We start from the raw sequence: 16,611 nt of genomic DNA, 5'->3' as shown, positions 1-16,611 counted from the left end.
TTGTGGAATGTTGTCCCACTCCTCTTCAATGGCTGTGTGAAGTTGCTGGATATTGCCGGGAAATGGAACATGCTGTCGTACACATCGATCCAGAGCATCTCAAACATGCTCAATGGGTGACATGTCTGGTGAGTATGCAGGCCATGGAGGAACTGAGACATTTTCAGCTTCCAGGAATTGAGTACAGATTTGTGTACACCATGGGGCCGTGCATTATCATGCTGAAACATGAGGTGATGGTGGCAGATGAATGCCCCGACAATGGGCCTCATCTCGTCACGGTATCTCTGTGCATTCAAATTGCCATCGATAAAATGCAATTGTGTTCGTTGTCCGTAGTTTATGCCTGCCTATACCTTAACCCCACCGCCATCAAAGAGCACTCTGTTCACAACGTTGGCATAAGTAAACCGCTTGTCCACACAACGCCATACAAGCTGTCTGACATCTGCCCAGTACAGTTGAAACCAGGATGCATCCTTGAAGAGCACACTTCTCCAGCATGCCAGAGGCCATCAAAGGTGAGCATTTTCCCACTGAAGTCGTTTAGTACGCCCAACTGCAGTCAGGTCAAGACCCTGGTGAGGATGACAAGCACACAGATCAGCTTTCCTGAGATGGTTTTGGACAGTTGTGCAGAAATTCTTCAGTTATGCAAACCCACAATTTCATCAGCTGTCCGGTGGCTGGTCTCAGATGATCCCGCAGATGAAGAAGCGGATGTGGATCTCCTGGGTTGGCGTGGTTACACGTGGTCTGCGGTTGTGAGGCTGGTTGGACGTAGTGCCAAATTCTCTAAAACAGCGCTGGAGCCGGCTTATGAAAATGTAATTCTCTGGCAACAGCTCTGGTGGACATTCCTCCAGTCAGCATGCCAATTGCACACTCCCTCAAAACTTGAGACATCTGTGGCATTGTGTTGTGTGACAAAACTGCACATTTTAGAGTGGCCTGTGCAATGATCATGCTGTTTAATCCGCTTCTGTCACGCCCTGACCTTAGAGAGCCTTTTTATGTCTCTATTTGGTTTGGTCAGGGTGTGATTTGGGGTGGGCATTCTATGTTTTTGTTTTCTATCATTTTCTATTTCTATGTCTTTGCCGGGTATGGTTCTCAATCAGGGACAGCTGTCTATCGTTGTCTCTGATTTGGAACCATACTTAGGTAGCCCTTTTCCCTCCTTTCAGTGTGGGAAGCTGTCTTTGTTTGTGACACTAGCCTTAAGCTTCACGGTTGTGTTTGTATTGTTTATTGTTTTTGTCGGCGTCATCCTAAATAAAAGGAATATGTACGCTCACAACGCTGCGCTTTGATCCACTTCATTCGACGGCCGTGACAGCTTCTTGATATGCCACACCTGTCAGGTGGATGGATTATCTTGGCAAAAGATAAATGTTCACTAACAGGGCTGAACATTTTTTTTGCAAAATTTGAGAAATACAATTTTTTTAGGAACATTTCTTGTATCTTATATTTCAGCTCATGAAACATGGGACCAACACTTTACATGTTGCGTTTTATATTTTTTGTACAGTGTAGGTAGACATAAAAGACAATACAAAACTCTAAAAACACATACACTGTATGTTCAAGGCCTCTTGAATACTTTCCATGCAAAGCATATACTGAACAAAAATATAAACGCAACTTGTAAAGTGTTGGTACCTTGTTTCAGTGGGTGGGCCTGGCTCCCAAGTGGGTGGGCCTATGGCTGCGCCCCTGCCCAATCATGTAAAATCCATAGATTAGGGCCTGATGAATTTATTTATATTGACTGATTTCCTTAAATGAACTGTAACTCAGTAAAATATTTGAAATTGTAGCATGTTGTGTTTGTATTTTTTTTCAGTGATAGTGGTCTGAGAAAGTTTGATGTTTGTGCGACATTTCTAAACCCATGTGGCTCACTGAAACAGTGACTGACACCCGCAGAAACATTACAGAGAATACATAGGATGCTTTGATAAGGCATTATTTAAGTTATACAACACTTTTCTAGATGTTCAAAGCACTTTACATTATATGGGGCTTAACTCATCCCTTCCATTACCAATGTGTAGCACCCACCTGGGTGACCATAGAGACCACAGAGAACAGGATTTTATCTTAATATCTTATCTGATGAATGATAGCTTGTACAGAGTCGTGCCCCTGGCCCTCACTGCCCTGGGACAATGAGATGTCCTTGAACCAGAAGGAAGAGTGCCCCCTACTGTCACTCCAACATCACCTTCAGCAGCATCTGGTCTCCCATCCAAGGATCAAGCAGGCCGAACCGTGTTTCAGGGGAATGCCAGCAGTGGGATACATGGTGGTATGGCTGCAATTCACATCTATAGTCACACTTCTGAGAGTCTTCAACGCTGAGCTGAACATCCTGTGGTGAAGACATGAATTACTGCCCTGATTTTTTTTAAATTCTGTTCAAGTTTCTGTCCATCTGATCATGTGAACAATGTATTATTTTTCACAATGATAAAATGTATAATGTTTACTGATCTAACTGCAAGTGTAACTGAATGAACCTCCAAATGTGCTATACTATCAATACAAATTGAATCACAAAACAGAAGAGGATATCCCTCAACCACCCTGTGAGAAGACAGTGAAGCACTAGAGCAAGATAAACATTTTTATTCATTCCAGCGACTCCCTCTTCTAACTCTGATCTGCAAGAATTGTGTAAGATTGCCTCATACTTTCAGAGGCCCATGTAGTATGGATATGGAGAGGTTTCGCACACCCTCCTAGTGGTGGTTGATGAGATTGGGAACTTCTGTTGTCACTCCAAGAGACAGATACCAGTCTTCCTCAGTGTGCCTTCGGCCTCTGGGTATGCAGTAGATTAGTACTTTAGCTTCATTCCAGTCATAATTGTTGGATTGACCGTTATGTAGAACTATGAGACCAACAGATTGTTGATGTATGTATGTTTGTATGTATCTATGTACGTATGTTCAGTATGTATGTATAACTGACCCTTTCTATGTTTTCCTCCCTGACTTTACACTAGAGAGTGTGATCTCCTAATAATGTAGTGACTGTTTGCAAGCATTACAGAAATTGTGTTTGTGTTAAGAACAATTTCCCTGTAAAATATCCCATATTTCCCTGAAAAACACAAGACTTTATGGTGTTCAGAACCTTTATTCATTTTCATCATTATATGCGTAATCATTCGTTACTGTACATTCCTCTAGTGGTGAAAAATAGATGTACTCACTCTCCCTGCAATGCAGCCAACCAGACCAGAGGGAGTGAAATCTTGGTTCAAAACAGACACAGAAGGGATGGGCATCTCGCCTTCCTACTCTTGTCTATCACTTTGAATCTACGGCCTAAATAAAAAGCATAGCCTATTGGGATATGAAGGAATTGAATAGGTCTATACAAAATGGTGATACAGCACTACACCTAACCTTTCTATCGGGGTCAGGGTTTCGGCCATATTGCTACAACAATCTGATTCCTTCAAAACTACACACCGACATATTGGCAGGTCGAGATGGATACGCAATAGCCTGGTGAAACCAGCCTGATCCCTGGTTCACCATTCTGTAATATGTGGAGTGAAATAGAATGGTGAATGCAGCAATCAAGTTGGTTCTACCAGACTAGAGCCAGAGATTATGAGAAGACAGCTTTTACCAGGTCAGGTCTGTACGAGTTTGAGAGGGTACCTTTCAGTCTGTATAATGCCCCTGCAATGCCACTTACCACCCCATTGGGTTTGTACGTGTTTGAGCGGATCCTTTCGGCCTGTGTAAGGCCCCTGACACAGCGGTGTCCGGGCTGATGGTGAGACTCCCTATTGACCTACCTTGATGTTGTTGTTTATTCGCTGGACTGACAGACATCTAGTCCACCGTTAACAAGTCTTCCAGAAGATACATTAAGCTACATGACCAAGGCTTAAAATCACTTGTTAGCTGGGCTATAAAATAAAAGTGCACTCCCTCTGTGGGTCCCACAGAAATGGATTGAGCAACACTGATGTAAACTGTGTCTGACTTCTATAACAGTGTAATAACAATGTATTGTAATAACAGTCCACACAGAATACATGATAAAAACATAACTGGTTTATTTGGCTGCAATTTACCTGATAGTTACCAGACATCATCATCTATCAAACAAGCAGACCTGAATTGAACACATACTCATCAAATAAGATTCTCATGAAGACATTATGCCCAACAACAATTTATTGTTGTGTCAACAGGTGATTGTTTTTTCGCAAAATACAGCCAAGAAAAAAGTAAGCTGATAAAACAGTGAATTCCATGTATATTTTCCCCATTATGTAAAAGTGGACAAACATCCTGAGTATGATTCAATATTTAAGGGTAATGCACTGTAGAAAAAGTCAGCTCATGAAACTAAAACAGTTAAAGCATGACTTTTCAAATAACAATCAATCATGCATTTTTAACAATCAAACATGCATTGGGTACTTTAGCAAGGTCTAGGTGGTTTCCTACATGTTCAACATTAGCATTTTAGCAATCAAATGTTCTAGTAGTTTGCAGCATTTATTAATGAACTTTTCCACAGCATTTTAAACATTCCTTCTTCAATCCCTTATACCAAATGAGTGGAAGAAGCAAAAGGGTACTTGAATAAATAAAACAAAACGTACAATATCACAGAATAAAGCTTCCTTCCTTTATGCTGCCATTGAGTGTCAATAACACAGACATAATTCAATTGCTTCTATTACTGTTAAAAAATGACAGTTAAACAGTCAATCATTGCGAGCTCAAACATTACAAGGCAGGTCAGTGTCACAGTGGTCACGGACAGTTTAGTTTAGTTCCCTCCTAAATTCAACTGAGGCCTGAAGTCATTCAGGGTAACATTTGGAAAAGTACATTGTGTTGTTTATTGTCTGTAACAATTTTAAAGCGATTATATTATTTATTTTTAGAAAAACTACCAAAATCATGCAACTATAATTTTGAACAAACAAGTGCTTTTGATGTGAATGCTGGTGTTGTGGGTAGGAGATTAGGCACTGGCATCTTGCTTTAGGCGTTGACTACGTGCCTTGTAGACCTCGATGAGTAAATCTTTGACATATTGAATCTCTCGTTCCACTGACTCCGCCTTGTCGCGGAGCTCCCGGTTGTGTTCCTCCAGCCCATGAAGCTCCTCCTCCAGTATGTCCAGCTCCACCCTCTTACGCAGTCGATACCTGCAGTTTACAAAATACCAGGGTCAGCTTGCACCTACTGTACCGTTGGAGCCCCCCCTTTCCCCTTATTATGTCCCTCTCTCAGTCCCCACCACAAGTCGCAGTTGCCAACCCTATCCTACACCCACAACATCCCATCTATCTTTGTTGAAGCTACCATGACTTGTCTGGGTCACTGAGCTACAGTAGGTTGGCAGTTCAATATCAGTTCTCTCTAAGAGATAGAGATAGCTAGTGTCATGAATTTAACATGGACATGTTTTCCCAATCCCAACCTCATGCTAGATTTCCGGATATGCATCTATGAACCTCCAAGATAGCAGGTCCTATTAGAAGAGTTCAGATTTCATATTTTATAAACACATTTATATCTGAGCAATTCTGGTAGCACTATCACACCAGTGAAAAGACACAGTGATCCCATTCAAACCAGAGATGAAGGTCTACTTCAAATGTGCACAGAATTTTTTGGGGTCCGACTCAAAAAAATGACCAAACATTCTATCATCACAGTTTTTATTTAAACTTTATAACACAATAAAAAAATTAGTATATTTTTCACAACATACCTGTGAGCAGCTGTTTTGTTCTGGTCTCTCTTCTTCTGCTTCCGTTCTCCGGTATGTACTTCCAGAGGGACAGCGACAAGGCCTGGTTTGAGGCAGCTCAGGGAGCATGGATCTTCCTTTARCCTCTGTACTGYTTGCCTGTGAATGGGCGAGCCCWCCATTGGCCCCTCGCTCTCTCCTCTTGACAGACATTCGTAGCTTTGGTCTCCRAKRCATTCTGGGAAGAGGTAGTGGYCATGCTGGGGCTCTRTACCATGTACTTGTGTAGGCTCTTCGATTTCACYKATAAAGCTATGATAAGGCTCTGTATSAGCAAYGTTCGGGTGGTGGTGGTAATAGCCAYCGTTTGCCTCTGGCTCTTGAGGAATASYTCCAGAGWGTCCACCATCTTTGTTGCAATGCAAGACCTCCAGCCCCATACCATCATAACCACTGCCACTAACCTTCATTCCATGCATCAACTGTCCTTCTCTCTTGGGGTGGGTATCGAASGACCCACCCATACAAAAACCTCTGGTCATCTCTTCACTGCAAAAAACGTCCTCTGTAAAACAATAACTTTCCTCWTCCTTCARCRATACACCACATTCTCTGACTTTCTTWACACTGCYAATGYTCTTCCCMACKSTYTTCAATGTAGAAMAGTGGTTAACAGCMACCTCTGTGCWTCCTGAGKAACTTCCTTTGGCACTCCAGGTGTCATGCTCAAGTTCCTCTCCAACTTTGTTGACACCATCTGAAACTATTYTTCGGCAAGTATTGTATGAACGATGATGAYAGTTGTATKGGGCTGGTCTCGCMATTTTGGRTCTTCCAAYGGGACCACCACAGAAGCTCACCCGGTCGAGTTCCCCYGTTGCCAGGGTAACAAMCAGTGGGCTGGTTTCTGATTGGTTGCCACTGTACGAAGCATAGGGCAACTGGTAGTAAGAATGGGCACCCATTGCTTGGGCGCCTTTGTCACATTTTGGTGATTTGTCCAATTTGGTTGAAGTCGATTCAGACCGGAAGTAATCCTCAAGCTGAGCAAGCTCCTCTTGCAAAAGAGAGGTCATGACCTCCAAGTCAGAGGGCACCTTGACATCATGTTCCAACGGTGAGGGCGGAGAAGATGAGCTAGAAGAGGATTCAGTAGTCGACTGGAACGAAGACAAATCAACTTTTTCCGTCATCCAGTCCGTCTGACCATCACCTATGAAAAAAAAAGATTTTGTTAAAATATTGAATTCAAATGTCCATATCGCAGGCATAAAATTAAATTAGGATTTTTTTTAAACGGTCCTTTAATTTCAGACGATAAATGATGATAAATGTAGAAAAATCTGGAAACGATAAATGTAGAAAAAAAAGAAAACAAAATATCCTTGAGAAACTAACCGATCATTTGAAAATGATTGAACGCCATCGTCTTCATTGGGAAAATATCCTCTTAGCTTCACTCACTGTACGACATTAGCCCGTACTGCAGTGCGGTTCCACCTGGAATGTGGAAAAATAAAAAAGCGTCTTGCCGTAACTCACCAATTATGTGCTGTCTCTCCGATAACTCCACCCCCTTCCTTCCCCAGGATTGGCTGTCGTTAGCTTGTTGGAAAGAGGGAATGATGAGGTCGACCGTGCAAACAAGAGGAATTTTCCTGCGAAAGATCGATACCGCCATCGTGTCTTTTATTTCGGTCAAAATGGTGAAATGCACTAAGTGTGCGAGGGTTCCAGAGAAGCGTCACTATGGACAGAGTGGTGGGAACACTTGAAGACCTGTGAATGACAAAAAATTCAAATTAAAACAATCAAGAACTCTACTGAATTTCCACACCCAAACACCCCATTTCACCCCACTGCCACACCCGCAAAACCACCACATACTAAAAACAACTGTTCAAATTGTACAATTATCAGAGGGTCTTCATCAGACCAAAAATGGTTGAAGATTCCTGATAATTGCATTTTACATCCATAAACCAACATCTTAGTTTTCACATTACGAAACTACTGAACTTTAGGAAAATAAGTTGGTTTGGAAATCTGTTTCAGGGCTATATAACCCTGTCTCTATGAAAACTCACTCCCCTCATAAAATGCAACTATAATATCTCAACAACATATCAAATTGTATTTGTTATAATCCATTTCACAGTCCAGGAAAGCAGTGTCTACACTACAGTATAGTAAACAAGGTTCATGTTAGTTAGCCTATGTGTATTCTATATCAAATATTAAAAAGTATAATTTTTTTCCTCTCGTTCCAACTATTGTTATATGTTTATGTTTTAAATGTATAGCAAATTTCTACATTTGAAAAATATAGATTTTACTAGTAGCCCACTGATAAAATATTTTTCAGTGGCAGTTCTCACCTCTGAGCTCAGTAGGCTACTGTAAAACTGTAGATTCAAAATATCTCTATTAGACTAAAAGGTCATTACAATAACCCCAACATCATTTCAGAAATGGTTAATAAAAGAATTACAATGTCAAAGCTAACATATTGAACACATTTTATTTCACAACTATAGAATAAAGAGAACAAATAATTTCACTTACCCCATTATTTCTCAATAGTATAGTTGTTTGGAAGTGCGTTGCAAATGCAAAGCACAACAACTAGTGACAGGGAGGTCAATTTAATAAGCCATTTCTTACTTAGAACACAATGACCTCATTTGATGTGTTATGAAGACGATGAGTTTCAAACAGAAAGTTTAGGAATCCGCTACTTCTTCTGGAACTACTAAATCCGGACCGTATCACACTGTTACAAATCAATCCGCAGTTTACATTTTACCCCTTTTATCGCGTCATATTCAAGGGACTTTCCACCGTGTTATTTCCAAAAGACATATTGTAATACAATGGAAATAAAACGATATAACTTTACATTATTTACATTTAAATAATAATATATATTTACATTGCTACAAACACACTTGGGTTGCAAAAACGCAATTCACCTCAGGAATCATGGTATGTTTAGGATCATATTTCCGAGCTAATATCTTGTTAGTAAATAAATTGTCACCCACAGAGAATGTCTTACATAAAGCCTTCTGTAATAACGGGCACGGTTTATAGCGGACTATTTAGTCATACACACGGGAGGAAGGATACAGTCTTGCAGTTGGAAGGTGTAACTTTTGTTGCAGCCCTGTTGCAGCCCTGTTGCATCAGTTACGCAGCGGGTTCGCCGAATGTTGTAGGATTGTGGTCACACTATTGGTTTATCTAGACTAAACCTCTTATTGGTCGATTAGGAATTGTCCAATGATTTTTAATAGTCATAGATCCAATGTTACTTGTATATGTGTGTACACGTAGTAAGGAGACAGAGGCCACCTGCCTCTTTCAGTATTTATTATTTCCTCCATAAGACATTACCTTTTTAATAATTATAATAAGAAGGTTGCAACCTATAACTTTACGAATGAGCAAATTCTATTATAAATGTAATGCACTTTAGTGTATTCAACCAGAGAAAAACTTAGTAGGCTACCAGCCATCAATTTCATCTCAACTAAAATTGTCAAACCTCTATAAAAAATCTCTTATTAACATATATTGTGTATAAAATATTAATAAAAGTATAATAATAATTCCAAAGGGCTATATGGTTAGAAAGACAAAAGGACACACAGGAGGTCAAAGCAGCTTACACTTGACCTTATCTCTCATTAGTACAACAGTTACACCACTCTCTGTCTGGAGTTGCTATGCATTTTCCTCACTGAGAAACCAAAAGCTGATTGAAGCAGCCATGTCTTCCTGTTGCTATAGTAATAGGGAACACTGCCCCCCTTTGAAAACATGTTTTTTGGCGTGTCTGTTGCCAAGGGTTTAAAAGAATCCCCGTACCTCTGTGCTTACAATGTTCTTGTTATTGCACTCGTTGGAGCTTTTGTTCATACAACCTCTTAATTCTTTGCATTTGTAATATTCGTGTCATGAAGTTCATGAAAACTTCCTGCAGTCGCCTGACCCTTTCTACGTCTATTCTTTCTCGACGTGTGTAACCTAACCTGCAACCTATATTCTATTGTAATATATTAAAATTCGACTCTATTCCATTCCCAAAATAATGCAGAAAACTGGTGATAGTATAACGATACAGGACACACGTTTTTGTGTGTTTTTTTGTTTGCTTTCTTCACTGTTTCAATTTCTCACAGCATTAACCATCTGATAGCAGCAGAAACGCCATCTGGTGTTATCAATAGCATTGTTGAGGAATGTAGTCCACTTGCTATTGTAGTCCATTTGTTATTGTTTAACTTCTCTCCAGGAGACCAGCACTAGTAAATTGAAATGTAACTATTATAATCATATGGGAGAGTACTGTTGCTTTTTGAGAAGTTCTTTAAGATTTGGAATAGTGGAAAAATTACACATGAAACACCCAATAAACACTGATGCATGCTATCACGAACGGATGTTTGTGTGTGTGGATGTGGACAATGTGCAAATACTTTCATGTTTTTTCCCCTTTTTTCTGTTTGAAGTGGTCACGGAGAAGGTTTATATTATAACAGGCATATTGTATGCATATGATATGCGTTCAGTAGTCACATATCATCTCGTATGCCATACCTATATCATTTTATGCTATATTTTATTCATTTTCTATCTACATTTAATTTATGGAAAATAATACAAATCATATTTTCTGCTGCAAAAGCATTGCCCTTTCTGCAACTACTGTACAAGAAGCTTTGAGAGATCTGACCCTACATCATAGAGAGAACTGCTTTCAAAGGAGGGCTTGCACTTCGCAAGTATGGCACATTGGTAACAGTTACAGCATAGTTTCATCACCAGCTCCCTACGAATCCTGCTTACATTAACTTTTTACACGGATTGGCAATATGGGAAGCAACACTACAGGTTCCTGCCAATACAGGGACACTTTTGAAACCTTTAATACACCCTCCCTCCCACATTACTTGTGTGTAAGATGTCATTGTAGTGATTAAATCCTGTACTATAATAAACAACGGAATTGCTTCCTTTACTTTATGTATGTATATTTAGTAAAAATCATCCTTTACGAAAATCTATTTGTATAGAATAATCCTGAAAAATTATATCAGAGGCAAATTTGCAAAGATATGACCTTAAATTTGATGAAACCTTCTTGAAAGTCAATCATCCCCGAGGAAGCTTGGTAGAAAGAGGGAGTGTCATCCTGTCATCTTATCATGCAGCACAATGTCATGCAATGTGCTGCATTGTCAAATGTGGTTCAATCACAAGCTGGAACTAAGAACTTCATCTTTTGTAAGTCTGTATGACATTCAGAAGAAGAAATAATCTCTGTGTTTAATTAGTACAAATGCTTATACATTACTTACAAAAATACTTTGAATCATATTGACATTGAGCCTGAATATTAATACCATAACATATTTTACCCTGACATGGATGGTACATTTTTTGTTTTTGTTTTAATTGTTCACTGGGCCAAAAGCATCACTTTAGGATATTATCACACTTTAGGGAAGACCCAGATGCAGACAGTGTTGAAGTAACAAAAGTGTATTACTACAAGAGGGGGCAGGAAAACGACAGGTCAAGAGCAGGCAGAGGTCAATAATCCAGTGTGATGTGACAAGGTACACAACGGCAGGCAGGCTCAGGGACAGGGGAGGCAGAATGGTCAAAACTGTGAAAACTAGAAAACAGGAGCTAGAAACAGAGCAAGGGGAAAACTCTGGTAGGCTTGACGAACAAAATGAACTGGCAACAGACAAACAGAGAACAAAGGTATAAATACACTAGGGATAATGGGGAAGATGGGCAACACCTGGAGGGGGGTGGAGACAAGCACAAATACAGGTGAAACAGATCAGGTTGTGACAGATATTGTATTTTAATTTGGTTTAACAGTATTGCTGTGCTGTGCTTATTTCCTGTACACAAAAGGTGAATGATGGTGGCAGAACAAAGTGCAGTGTTCTGGAAAGTCTGGTTTGAGCTTGAGCAGGAATAGTGAAGTAGAGGCTAAAGACAATTTTTAAGTATGCATTTTAAAGCTTCTCAGGTTCTCATTACATTTCATTTAAGTTCTCATTTCATTAATCATACCGGTGACACTTTGTTCACCTTCATCTTGAGCTCTCTCACAGTCACCTCCAGTCAGTAACTGATCGTGGCTCAGATTGGGGAGGTAGTTAGTATCCAATGCCCCACAGCCCTGACTATGAGCTGACCAGGACCAGGAGAGCTAAGGCAGCAGACCACAAAATAACTGTACGTCGCTCTGGATAAGAGTGTCTGCTAAATGACTAAAACGTAAAGGGTTGCAGTTACATGTTCAAATAATGTTACTGGATTACTGAATCTTATTTGTACTGCAGTTTCACATAACAATATGGGTTGGAATAGACAACAATCCAGTGATTTCAAGCCATTGTAGTTTCATCACAGCAACCAGAGGAATAATAAGCCTTGCCTTTGATCTAAGAGCCAAAGAGAACAAGTGTTTTACAGTATTCAAATAATGTTATTTTCTCTCCCTCAGCACCTTATTTACTCCCACCTAACAGTCTATTGTGAATCCCATAGTATTATATATACTAAATACTGGATAGGGAACCCAGAATGGGTATGAAACAGCAACAGGGATGCTCCTCAACAGCAGTACTGCCATGATCAATCACTCTTCCCATGACAACAGGGGCCTTTTGAGCTTCAGCAGCAGTCTGGGTCTATAGGGAACTGACAGGCAGCAGCAGCCAGCTGCTCTCCTGTGTCATCCACAACCACAGGCTTGATCAGTCGCTCATCCACAGGCCAGCCACATGGAGACAAAGCTCCCCAGTCTCCACACACAAGTGCGTCCATATGGCTTCTAAATACTAAAAAGAGATGATGTGTGCTCTGATGAAGATTCGTTGTCAGAATGTGTCAATTGGCGTTTGTTTTTGTCACTCTGATCGTGAACATTTTGATGAAGATGCAGCAGATTCAACTCAATACAGTTGAGTTGTAAGAGCAGGATCACTTCAGAAGGAGCCTCAAGGAAAATATAGAGTAGACTTGTCTACTTGAGGTGATTCAGATACTGCATTACAATACCCTTGAATTAGATATTGATCAGTATTCGATATTGACTAGAAAGTACTATTATTCTGAATTACATTGTTTAAATATGTTCATCTATCAAGTACGCAATGATTCCTCAAAATGAGCCCATCCCAAAAATGAAGAAATGCTAAACAAGGATCCCTGCCAGGGGTTCTTGATATAATACTGTGCTTGAGTCTGCTGCCCTCTTCTGTTACTTGCTGTAGATGATCGTAGAACTGACACATCGTCTTCAATACATTAAGGAGATCCTTGAGTACCACTTCTCTCAATTTTTTTCTGTTGAGAAGAAACAAATGATTGTCCAGCAACAACAATTAAGAGCACGCACACAACACATACTGAATCTTGTGTGTGTATCTGTGTGTGTACGTGTGTGTGTTTGTTTTTGTGGTGCATGTGTGCGTGTGTGCGTTTGTATGTGTGTGTGTGTTCATCTTCAAGACAGAGTGGGGTGTTGTGGTTCACAAGTCTGTAGGAGCTGGGCCTCAAGCCAACAACAACTCTAAGGGTCACAAAGTGCTCTCTTCTCCAGCCCCATCAAAGGTTATTACTGGACAGGGAAATATGAACAATCTATAACACACAGTGAACGATTGGCAGACGTCTTCTCACCAAAAGAAAATAAATTGTATACTGGTTCACATTTGATATAGACAGTAGGATGTCTTGAGAAATGTTCCCAGCCCTAGAACTGTCTAATAATATCCTGTCCTATCAGACCAAAAGAATGTTTGAGCATGCAGCCTCTTGGGGAGAGGCTTTTCGATATCCGTTGGTAAATTCCTCTGTTTACCTCCCAATATCTGACTGTGCTTTCTGTCTCTCTTTTAAAACCATAATTAGGTGTGCTTGCTGAAGCCAAGCACAACTTTAGAAATGTTTCATACTTATTATTAATGTCCTTGCTGAAGGCATGATCACTCTAGAGTTCTTACATATTCATATTATTAATGTGCTTGCTGAAGTCATGATCACTCTAGAGTTCTTACATATTCATATTATTAATGTCCTTGCTGAAGGCATNTTCTTACATATTCATATTATTAATGTGCTTGCTGAAGTCATGATCACTCTAGAGTTCTTACATATTCATATTATTAATGTCCTTGCTGAAGGCATGATCACTCTAGAGTTCTTACATATTCATATTATTAATGTGCTTGCTGAAGGCATGATCACTCCAGATTTCTTACATATTCATATTATTAATGTGCTTGATGAAGGCATGACCACTCCAGATTTCTTACATAGTGTAAATGACTGTCTTCGGGTGAAAGAGAGGAGGACCAAGGCGCAGCGTGAATTTCATCCATATTTAATGGAATTACTTAAACACCGAAACAAAAACAACAAACCGACAAAAAGGAACGAAGACGAACAGTCCCGTAACATGAACACTAAACACTGGTACACTGAAACAGGAACAATCACACCACAAACAAACAGTGAAAACACAAAACATAGAATGCCCACCCAGCTCACGTCCTGACCAACTAAACAAAGACTAAACAAAGGAAATAGTCAGGAACGTGACAGTATCCCCCCCCCCCCCCCCCCCCCAAGGTGCGGACTCCGGCCGCAAAACCTGAACCTATATGGGAGGTCTGGGTGGGCATCTGTCCACGGTGGCGGCTCTGGCGTGGACGTGGCCCCCCACCCCACCATAGTTAAATCCCCGCTTCCCTTGGCCTCCTCGGAATGGCGACCCTCCAACATAACCCACTGTACTGCATGGGGGCCTCTGGACAGAGGGGCAGCTCCGAACTGAGGGGCCAGCTCCGGACTGAGGGGCAGCTCTCCGGACTGAGGGCAGCTCCGGACTCACTGACGGCTCTGGCAGGTCATGGCTGCTGACGACTCTGGCCGTCTGGCTGGCTGACGGCCTCTGGCCGGTCCTGGCTGACTGATGACTCTGGCAGGTCCTGGCTGACTGACGACTCTGGCAGGTCCTGGCTGTGACTGACGACTCTGGCAGGTCCTGGCTGACTAACGACTCTGGCCGGTCCTGGCTGACTGACGACTCTGGCCGGTCCTGGCTGACTGACGGCTCTGGCAGGTCCTGGCTGACTGACGGCTCTGGCGAGTCTGGCTGACTGACGGCTCTAGCGGCTCCTGACTCGGCGGCGGCTCTGGCGGCTTCCTGACTGGCGGACAGCTCTAGCGGCTCCTGACTGACGGGCGGCTCTAGCGGCTCCTGACTGACGGCGGCTCTAGCGGCTCAGACAGACGGGCGCTCTGACGGCTCAGGACAGACGGGCGGCTCTGACGGCTTCAGGACATATGGGCGGCTTCTGACGGCTCAGCACTCTGACCAGACGGCGGCTCTGACGCTCAGGACAGAGGCGCTGGACGCTCAGACAGCTCACGGGCGGCTCTGACGGCGCTGCGTGGACACGCAGGCGGGCGCTGGGCAGACGGCAGCGCAGGCGGCGCTGGGCAGACGGGCAACCTGTAGGGAGGAGACGGAGAGACAGCCTGGTGCGTGGGCTGCCACAGGACCCACCAGGCTGGGGAGACCTACAGGAGCTTGGTGTTAGGAGGAGGCACCCTGAAGGACCGGGTGTGTGAGGGAGCACTGGAGCTCTGGTGCGCAGCCTTGGCACCACTCCCCAGGCTGGAATACTACTCTAGCCCGGACCCTCCAGAGTGCAGGCACAGGTTGAACCGGGCTGTGGTGAGCACTGGAGATCTAATGCCTACTACACGCAACCTCCCTTAAACTCCACTCCCACATTTGCCCGGCACGAGCGGAGCGCAGGCATAGGACGCACTGCACCCTCCCAGCGCCCCGGCACCAGCACGCAGAGCCGGGCAGGATACCCTGGACCGAAACGGCGTACTGGAGACCAACACGCTGACCAGGCACACTACGCCCTGGCTGGATGCCCACACTCACATTACACCTTCGGGGGGCTGCCCTATAGCGCACCGGGCTAGGGCACGCACTGGCGACACCGTGCGCTTAACCGCATAACACGGTGCCTGACCAGTAACGCGCTGCTTATAATAAGCACGAGGAGTGAGCTCAGGTCTGCTACCTGGCTTAGCCACACTCCCCGTGTTCCCCCCCAAAAATTCTGGGGTGCCTTCGTACCTGTCGCGCTGCCGTGCTGCTCCTCATATCGCCGCCGCTCAGCTTCGCTCCCTCCAGCTCAGCTTTGGGCGGCGATTATTCCCCAGCCTGTTGCCCAGGTCCTTCTCCGTTTAAAATCTCCTCCCATGTCCAGGAGTCCTGAGATTTCGGCCGCTGCTTGCTGCTGTTGCTGCCCGTTACCGACACTGCTTGGTCCCTTTTGTGGGTGATTCTGTAACACTGTCTTCGGGTGAAAGAGAGGAGGACCAAGGCGCAGCGTGAATTTCATCCATATTTAATGGGAATTACTTAAACACCGAACAAAACAACAAACCGACAAAAAGGAACGAAGACGATACAGTCCCGTAACGTGAACACTAAACACTGGTACACAAAATTCACATACCCCAAGGTGGTAAGGGTAGGCAACAACACATCTGCCACGCTGATCCTCAACACGGTGACCCTTAGGGGTGCGTGCTTAGTCCCCTCCTGTACTCCCTGTTCACCCACGACTGCGTGGCCACGCATGACTCCAACACCATCATTAAGTTTGCCGACGACACAATGGTGGTAGGCCTGATCACCAACATTGATGAGACAGCCTATAGGTAGGAGGTCAGAGACCTGGCAGTGTGGTGCCAGGACAACAACCTCTCCCTCAACGTGAGCAAGACAAATGGAGCTGATCGTGG

The 16,611-nt window shown here is 42.9% G+C and overlaps 1 protein-coding gene across 1 annotated transcript; it reads right to left on the bottom strand.

Moving 5' to 3' along the window:
* Positions 1-4,067: 4,067 nt before the first annotated feature.
* On the bottom strand, positions 4,068-8,868 carry LOC111959934 (uncharacterized). The gene is made up of 4 exons (XM_023981793.2): positions 8,308-8,868; positions 7,285-7,521; positions 5,764-6,955; positions 4,068-5,194 (listed from the first exon to the last, which is right to left on the bottom strand). The coding sequence occupies exons 2-4, from the start codon at positions 7,421-7,423 to the stop codon at positions 5,008-5,010; spliced, it is 1,518 nt and encodes a 505-aa protein (XP_023837561.1). The 5' UTR covers positions 7,424-7,521; positions 8,308-8,868; the 3' UTR covers positions 4,068-5,007.
* Between the last annotated feature and the right edge of the window lie 7,743 nt (positions 8,869-16,611).

Source organism: Salvelinus sp. IW2-2015, linkage group LG4p, assembly GCF_002910315.2.
Source record: "Salvelinus sp. IW2-2015 linkage group LG4p, ASM291031v2, whole genome shotgun sequence".
NCBI classification, from domain to species: domain Eukaryota; kingdom Metazoa; phylum Chordata; class Actinopteri; order Salmoniformes; family Salmonidae; genus Salvelinus; species Salvelinus sp. IW2-2015.
This window is presented reverse-complemented; position numbering and strand designations above follow the sequence as displayed.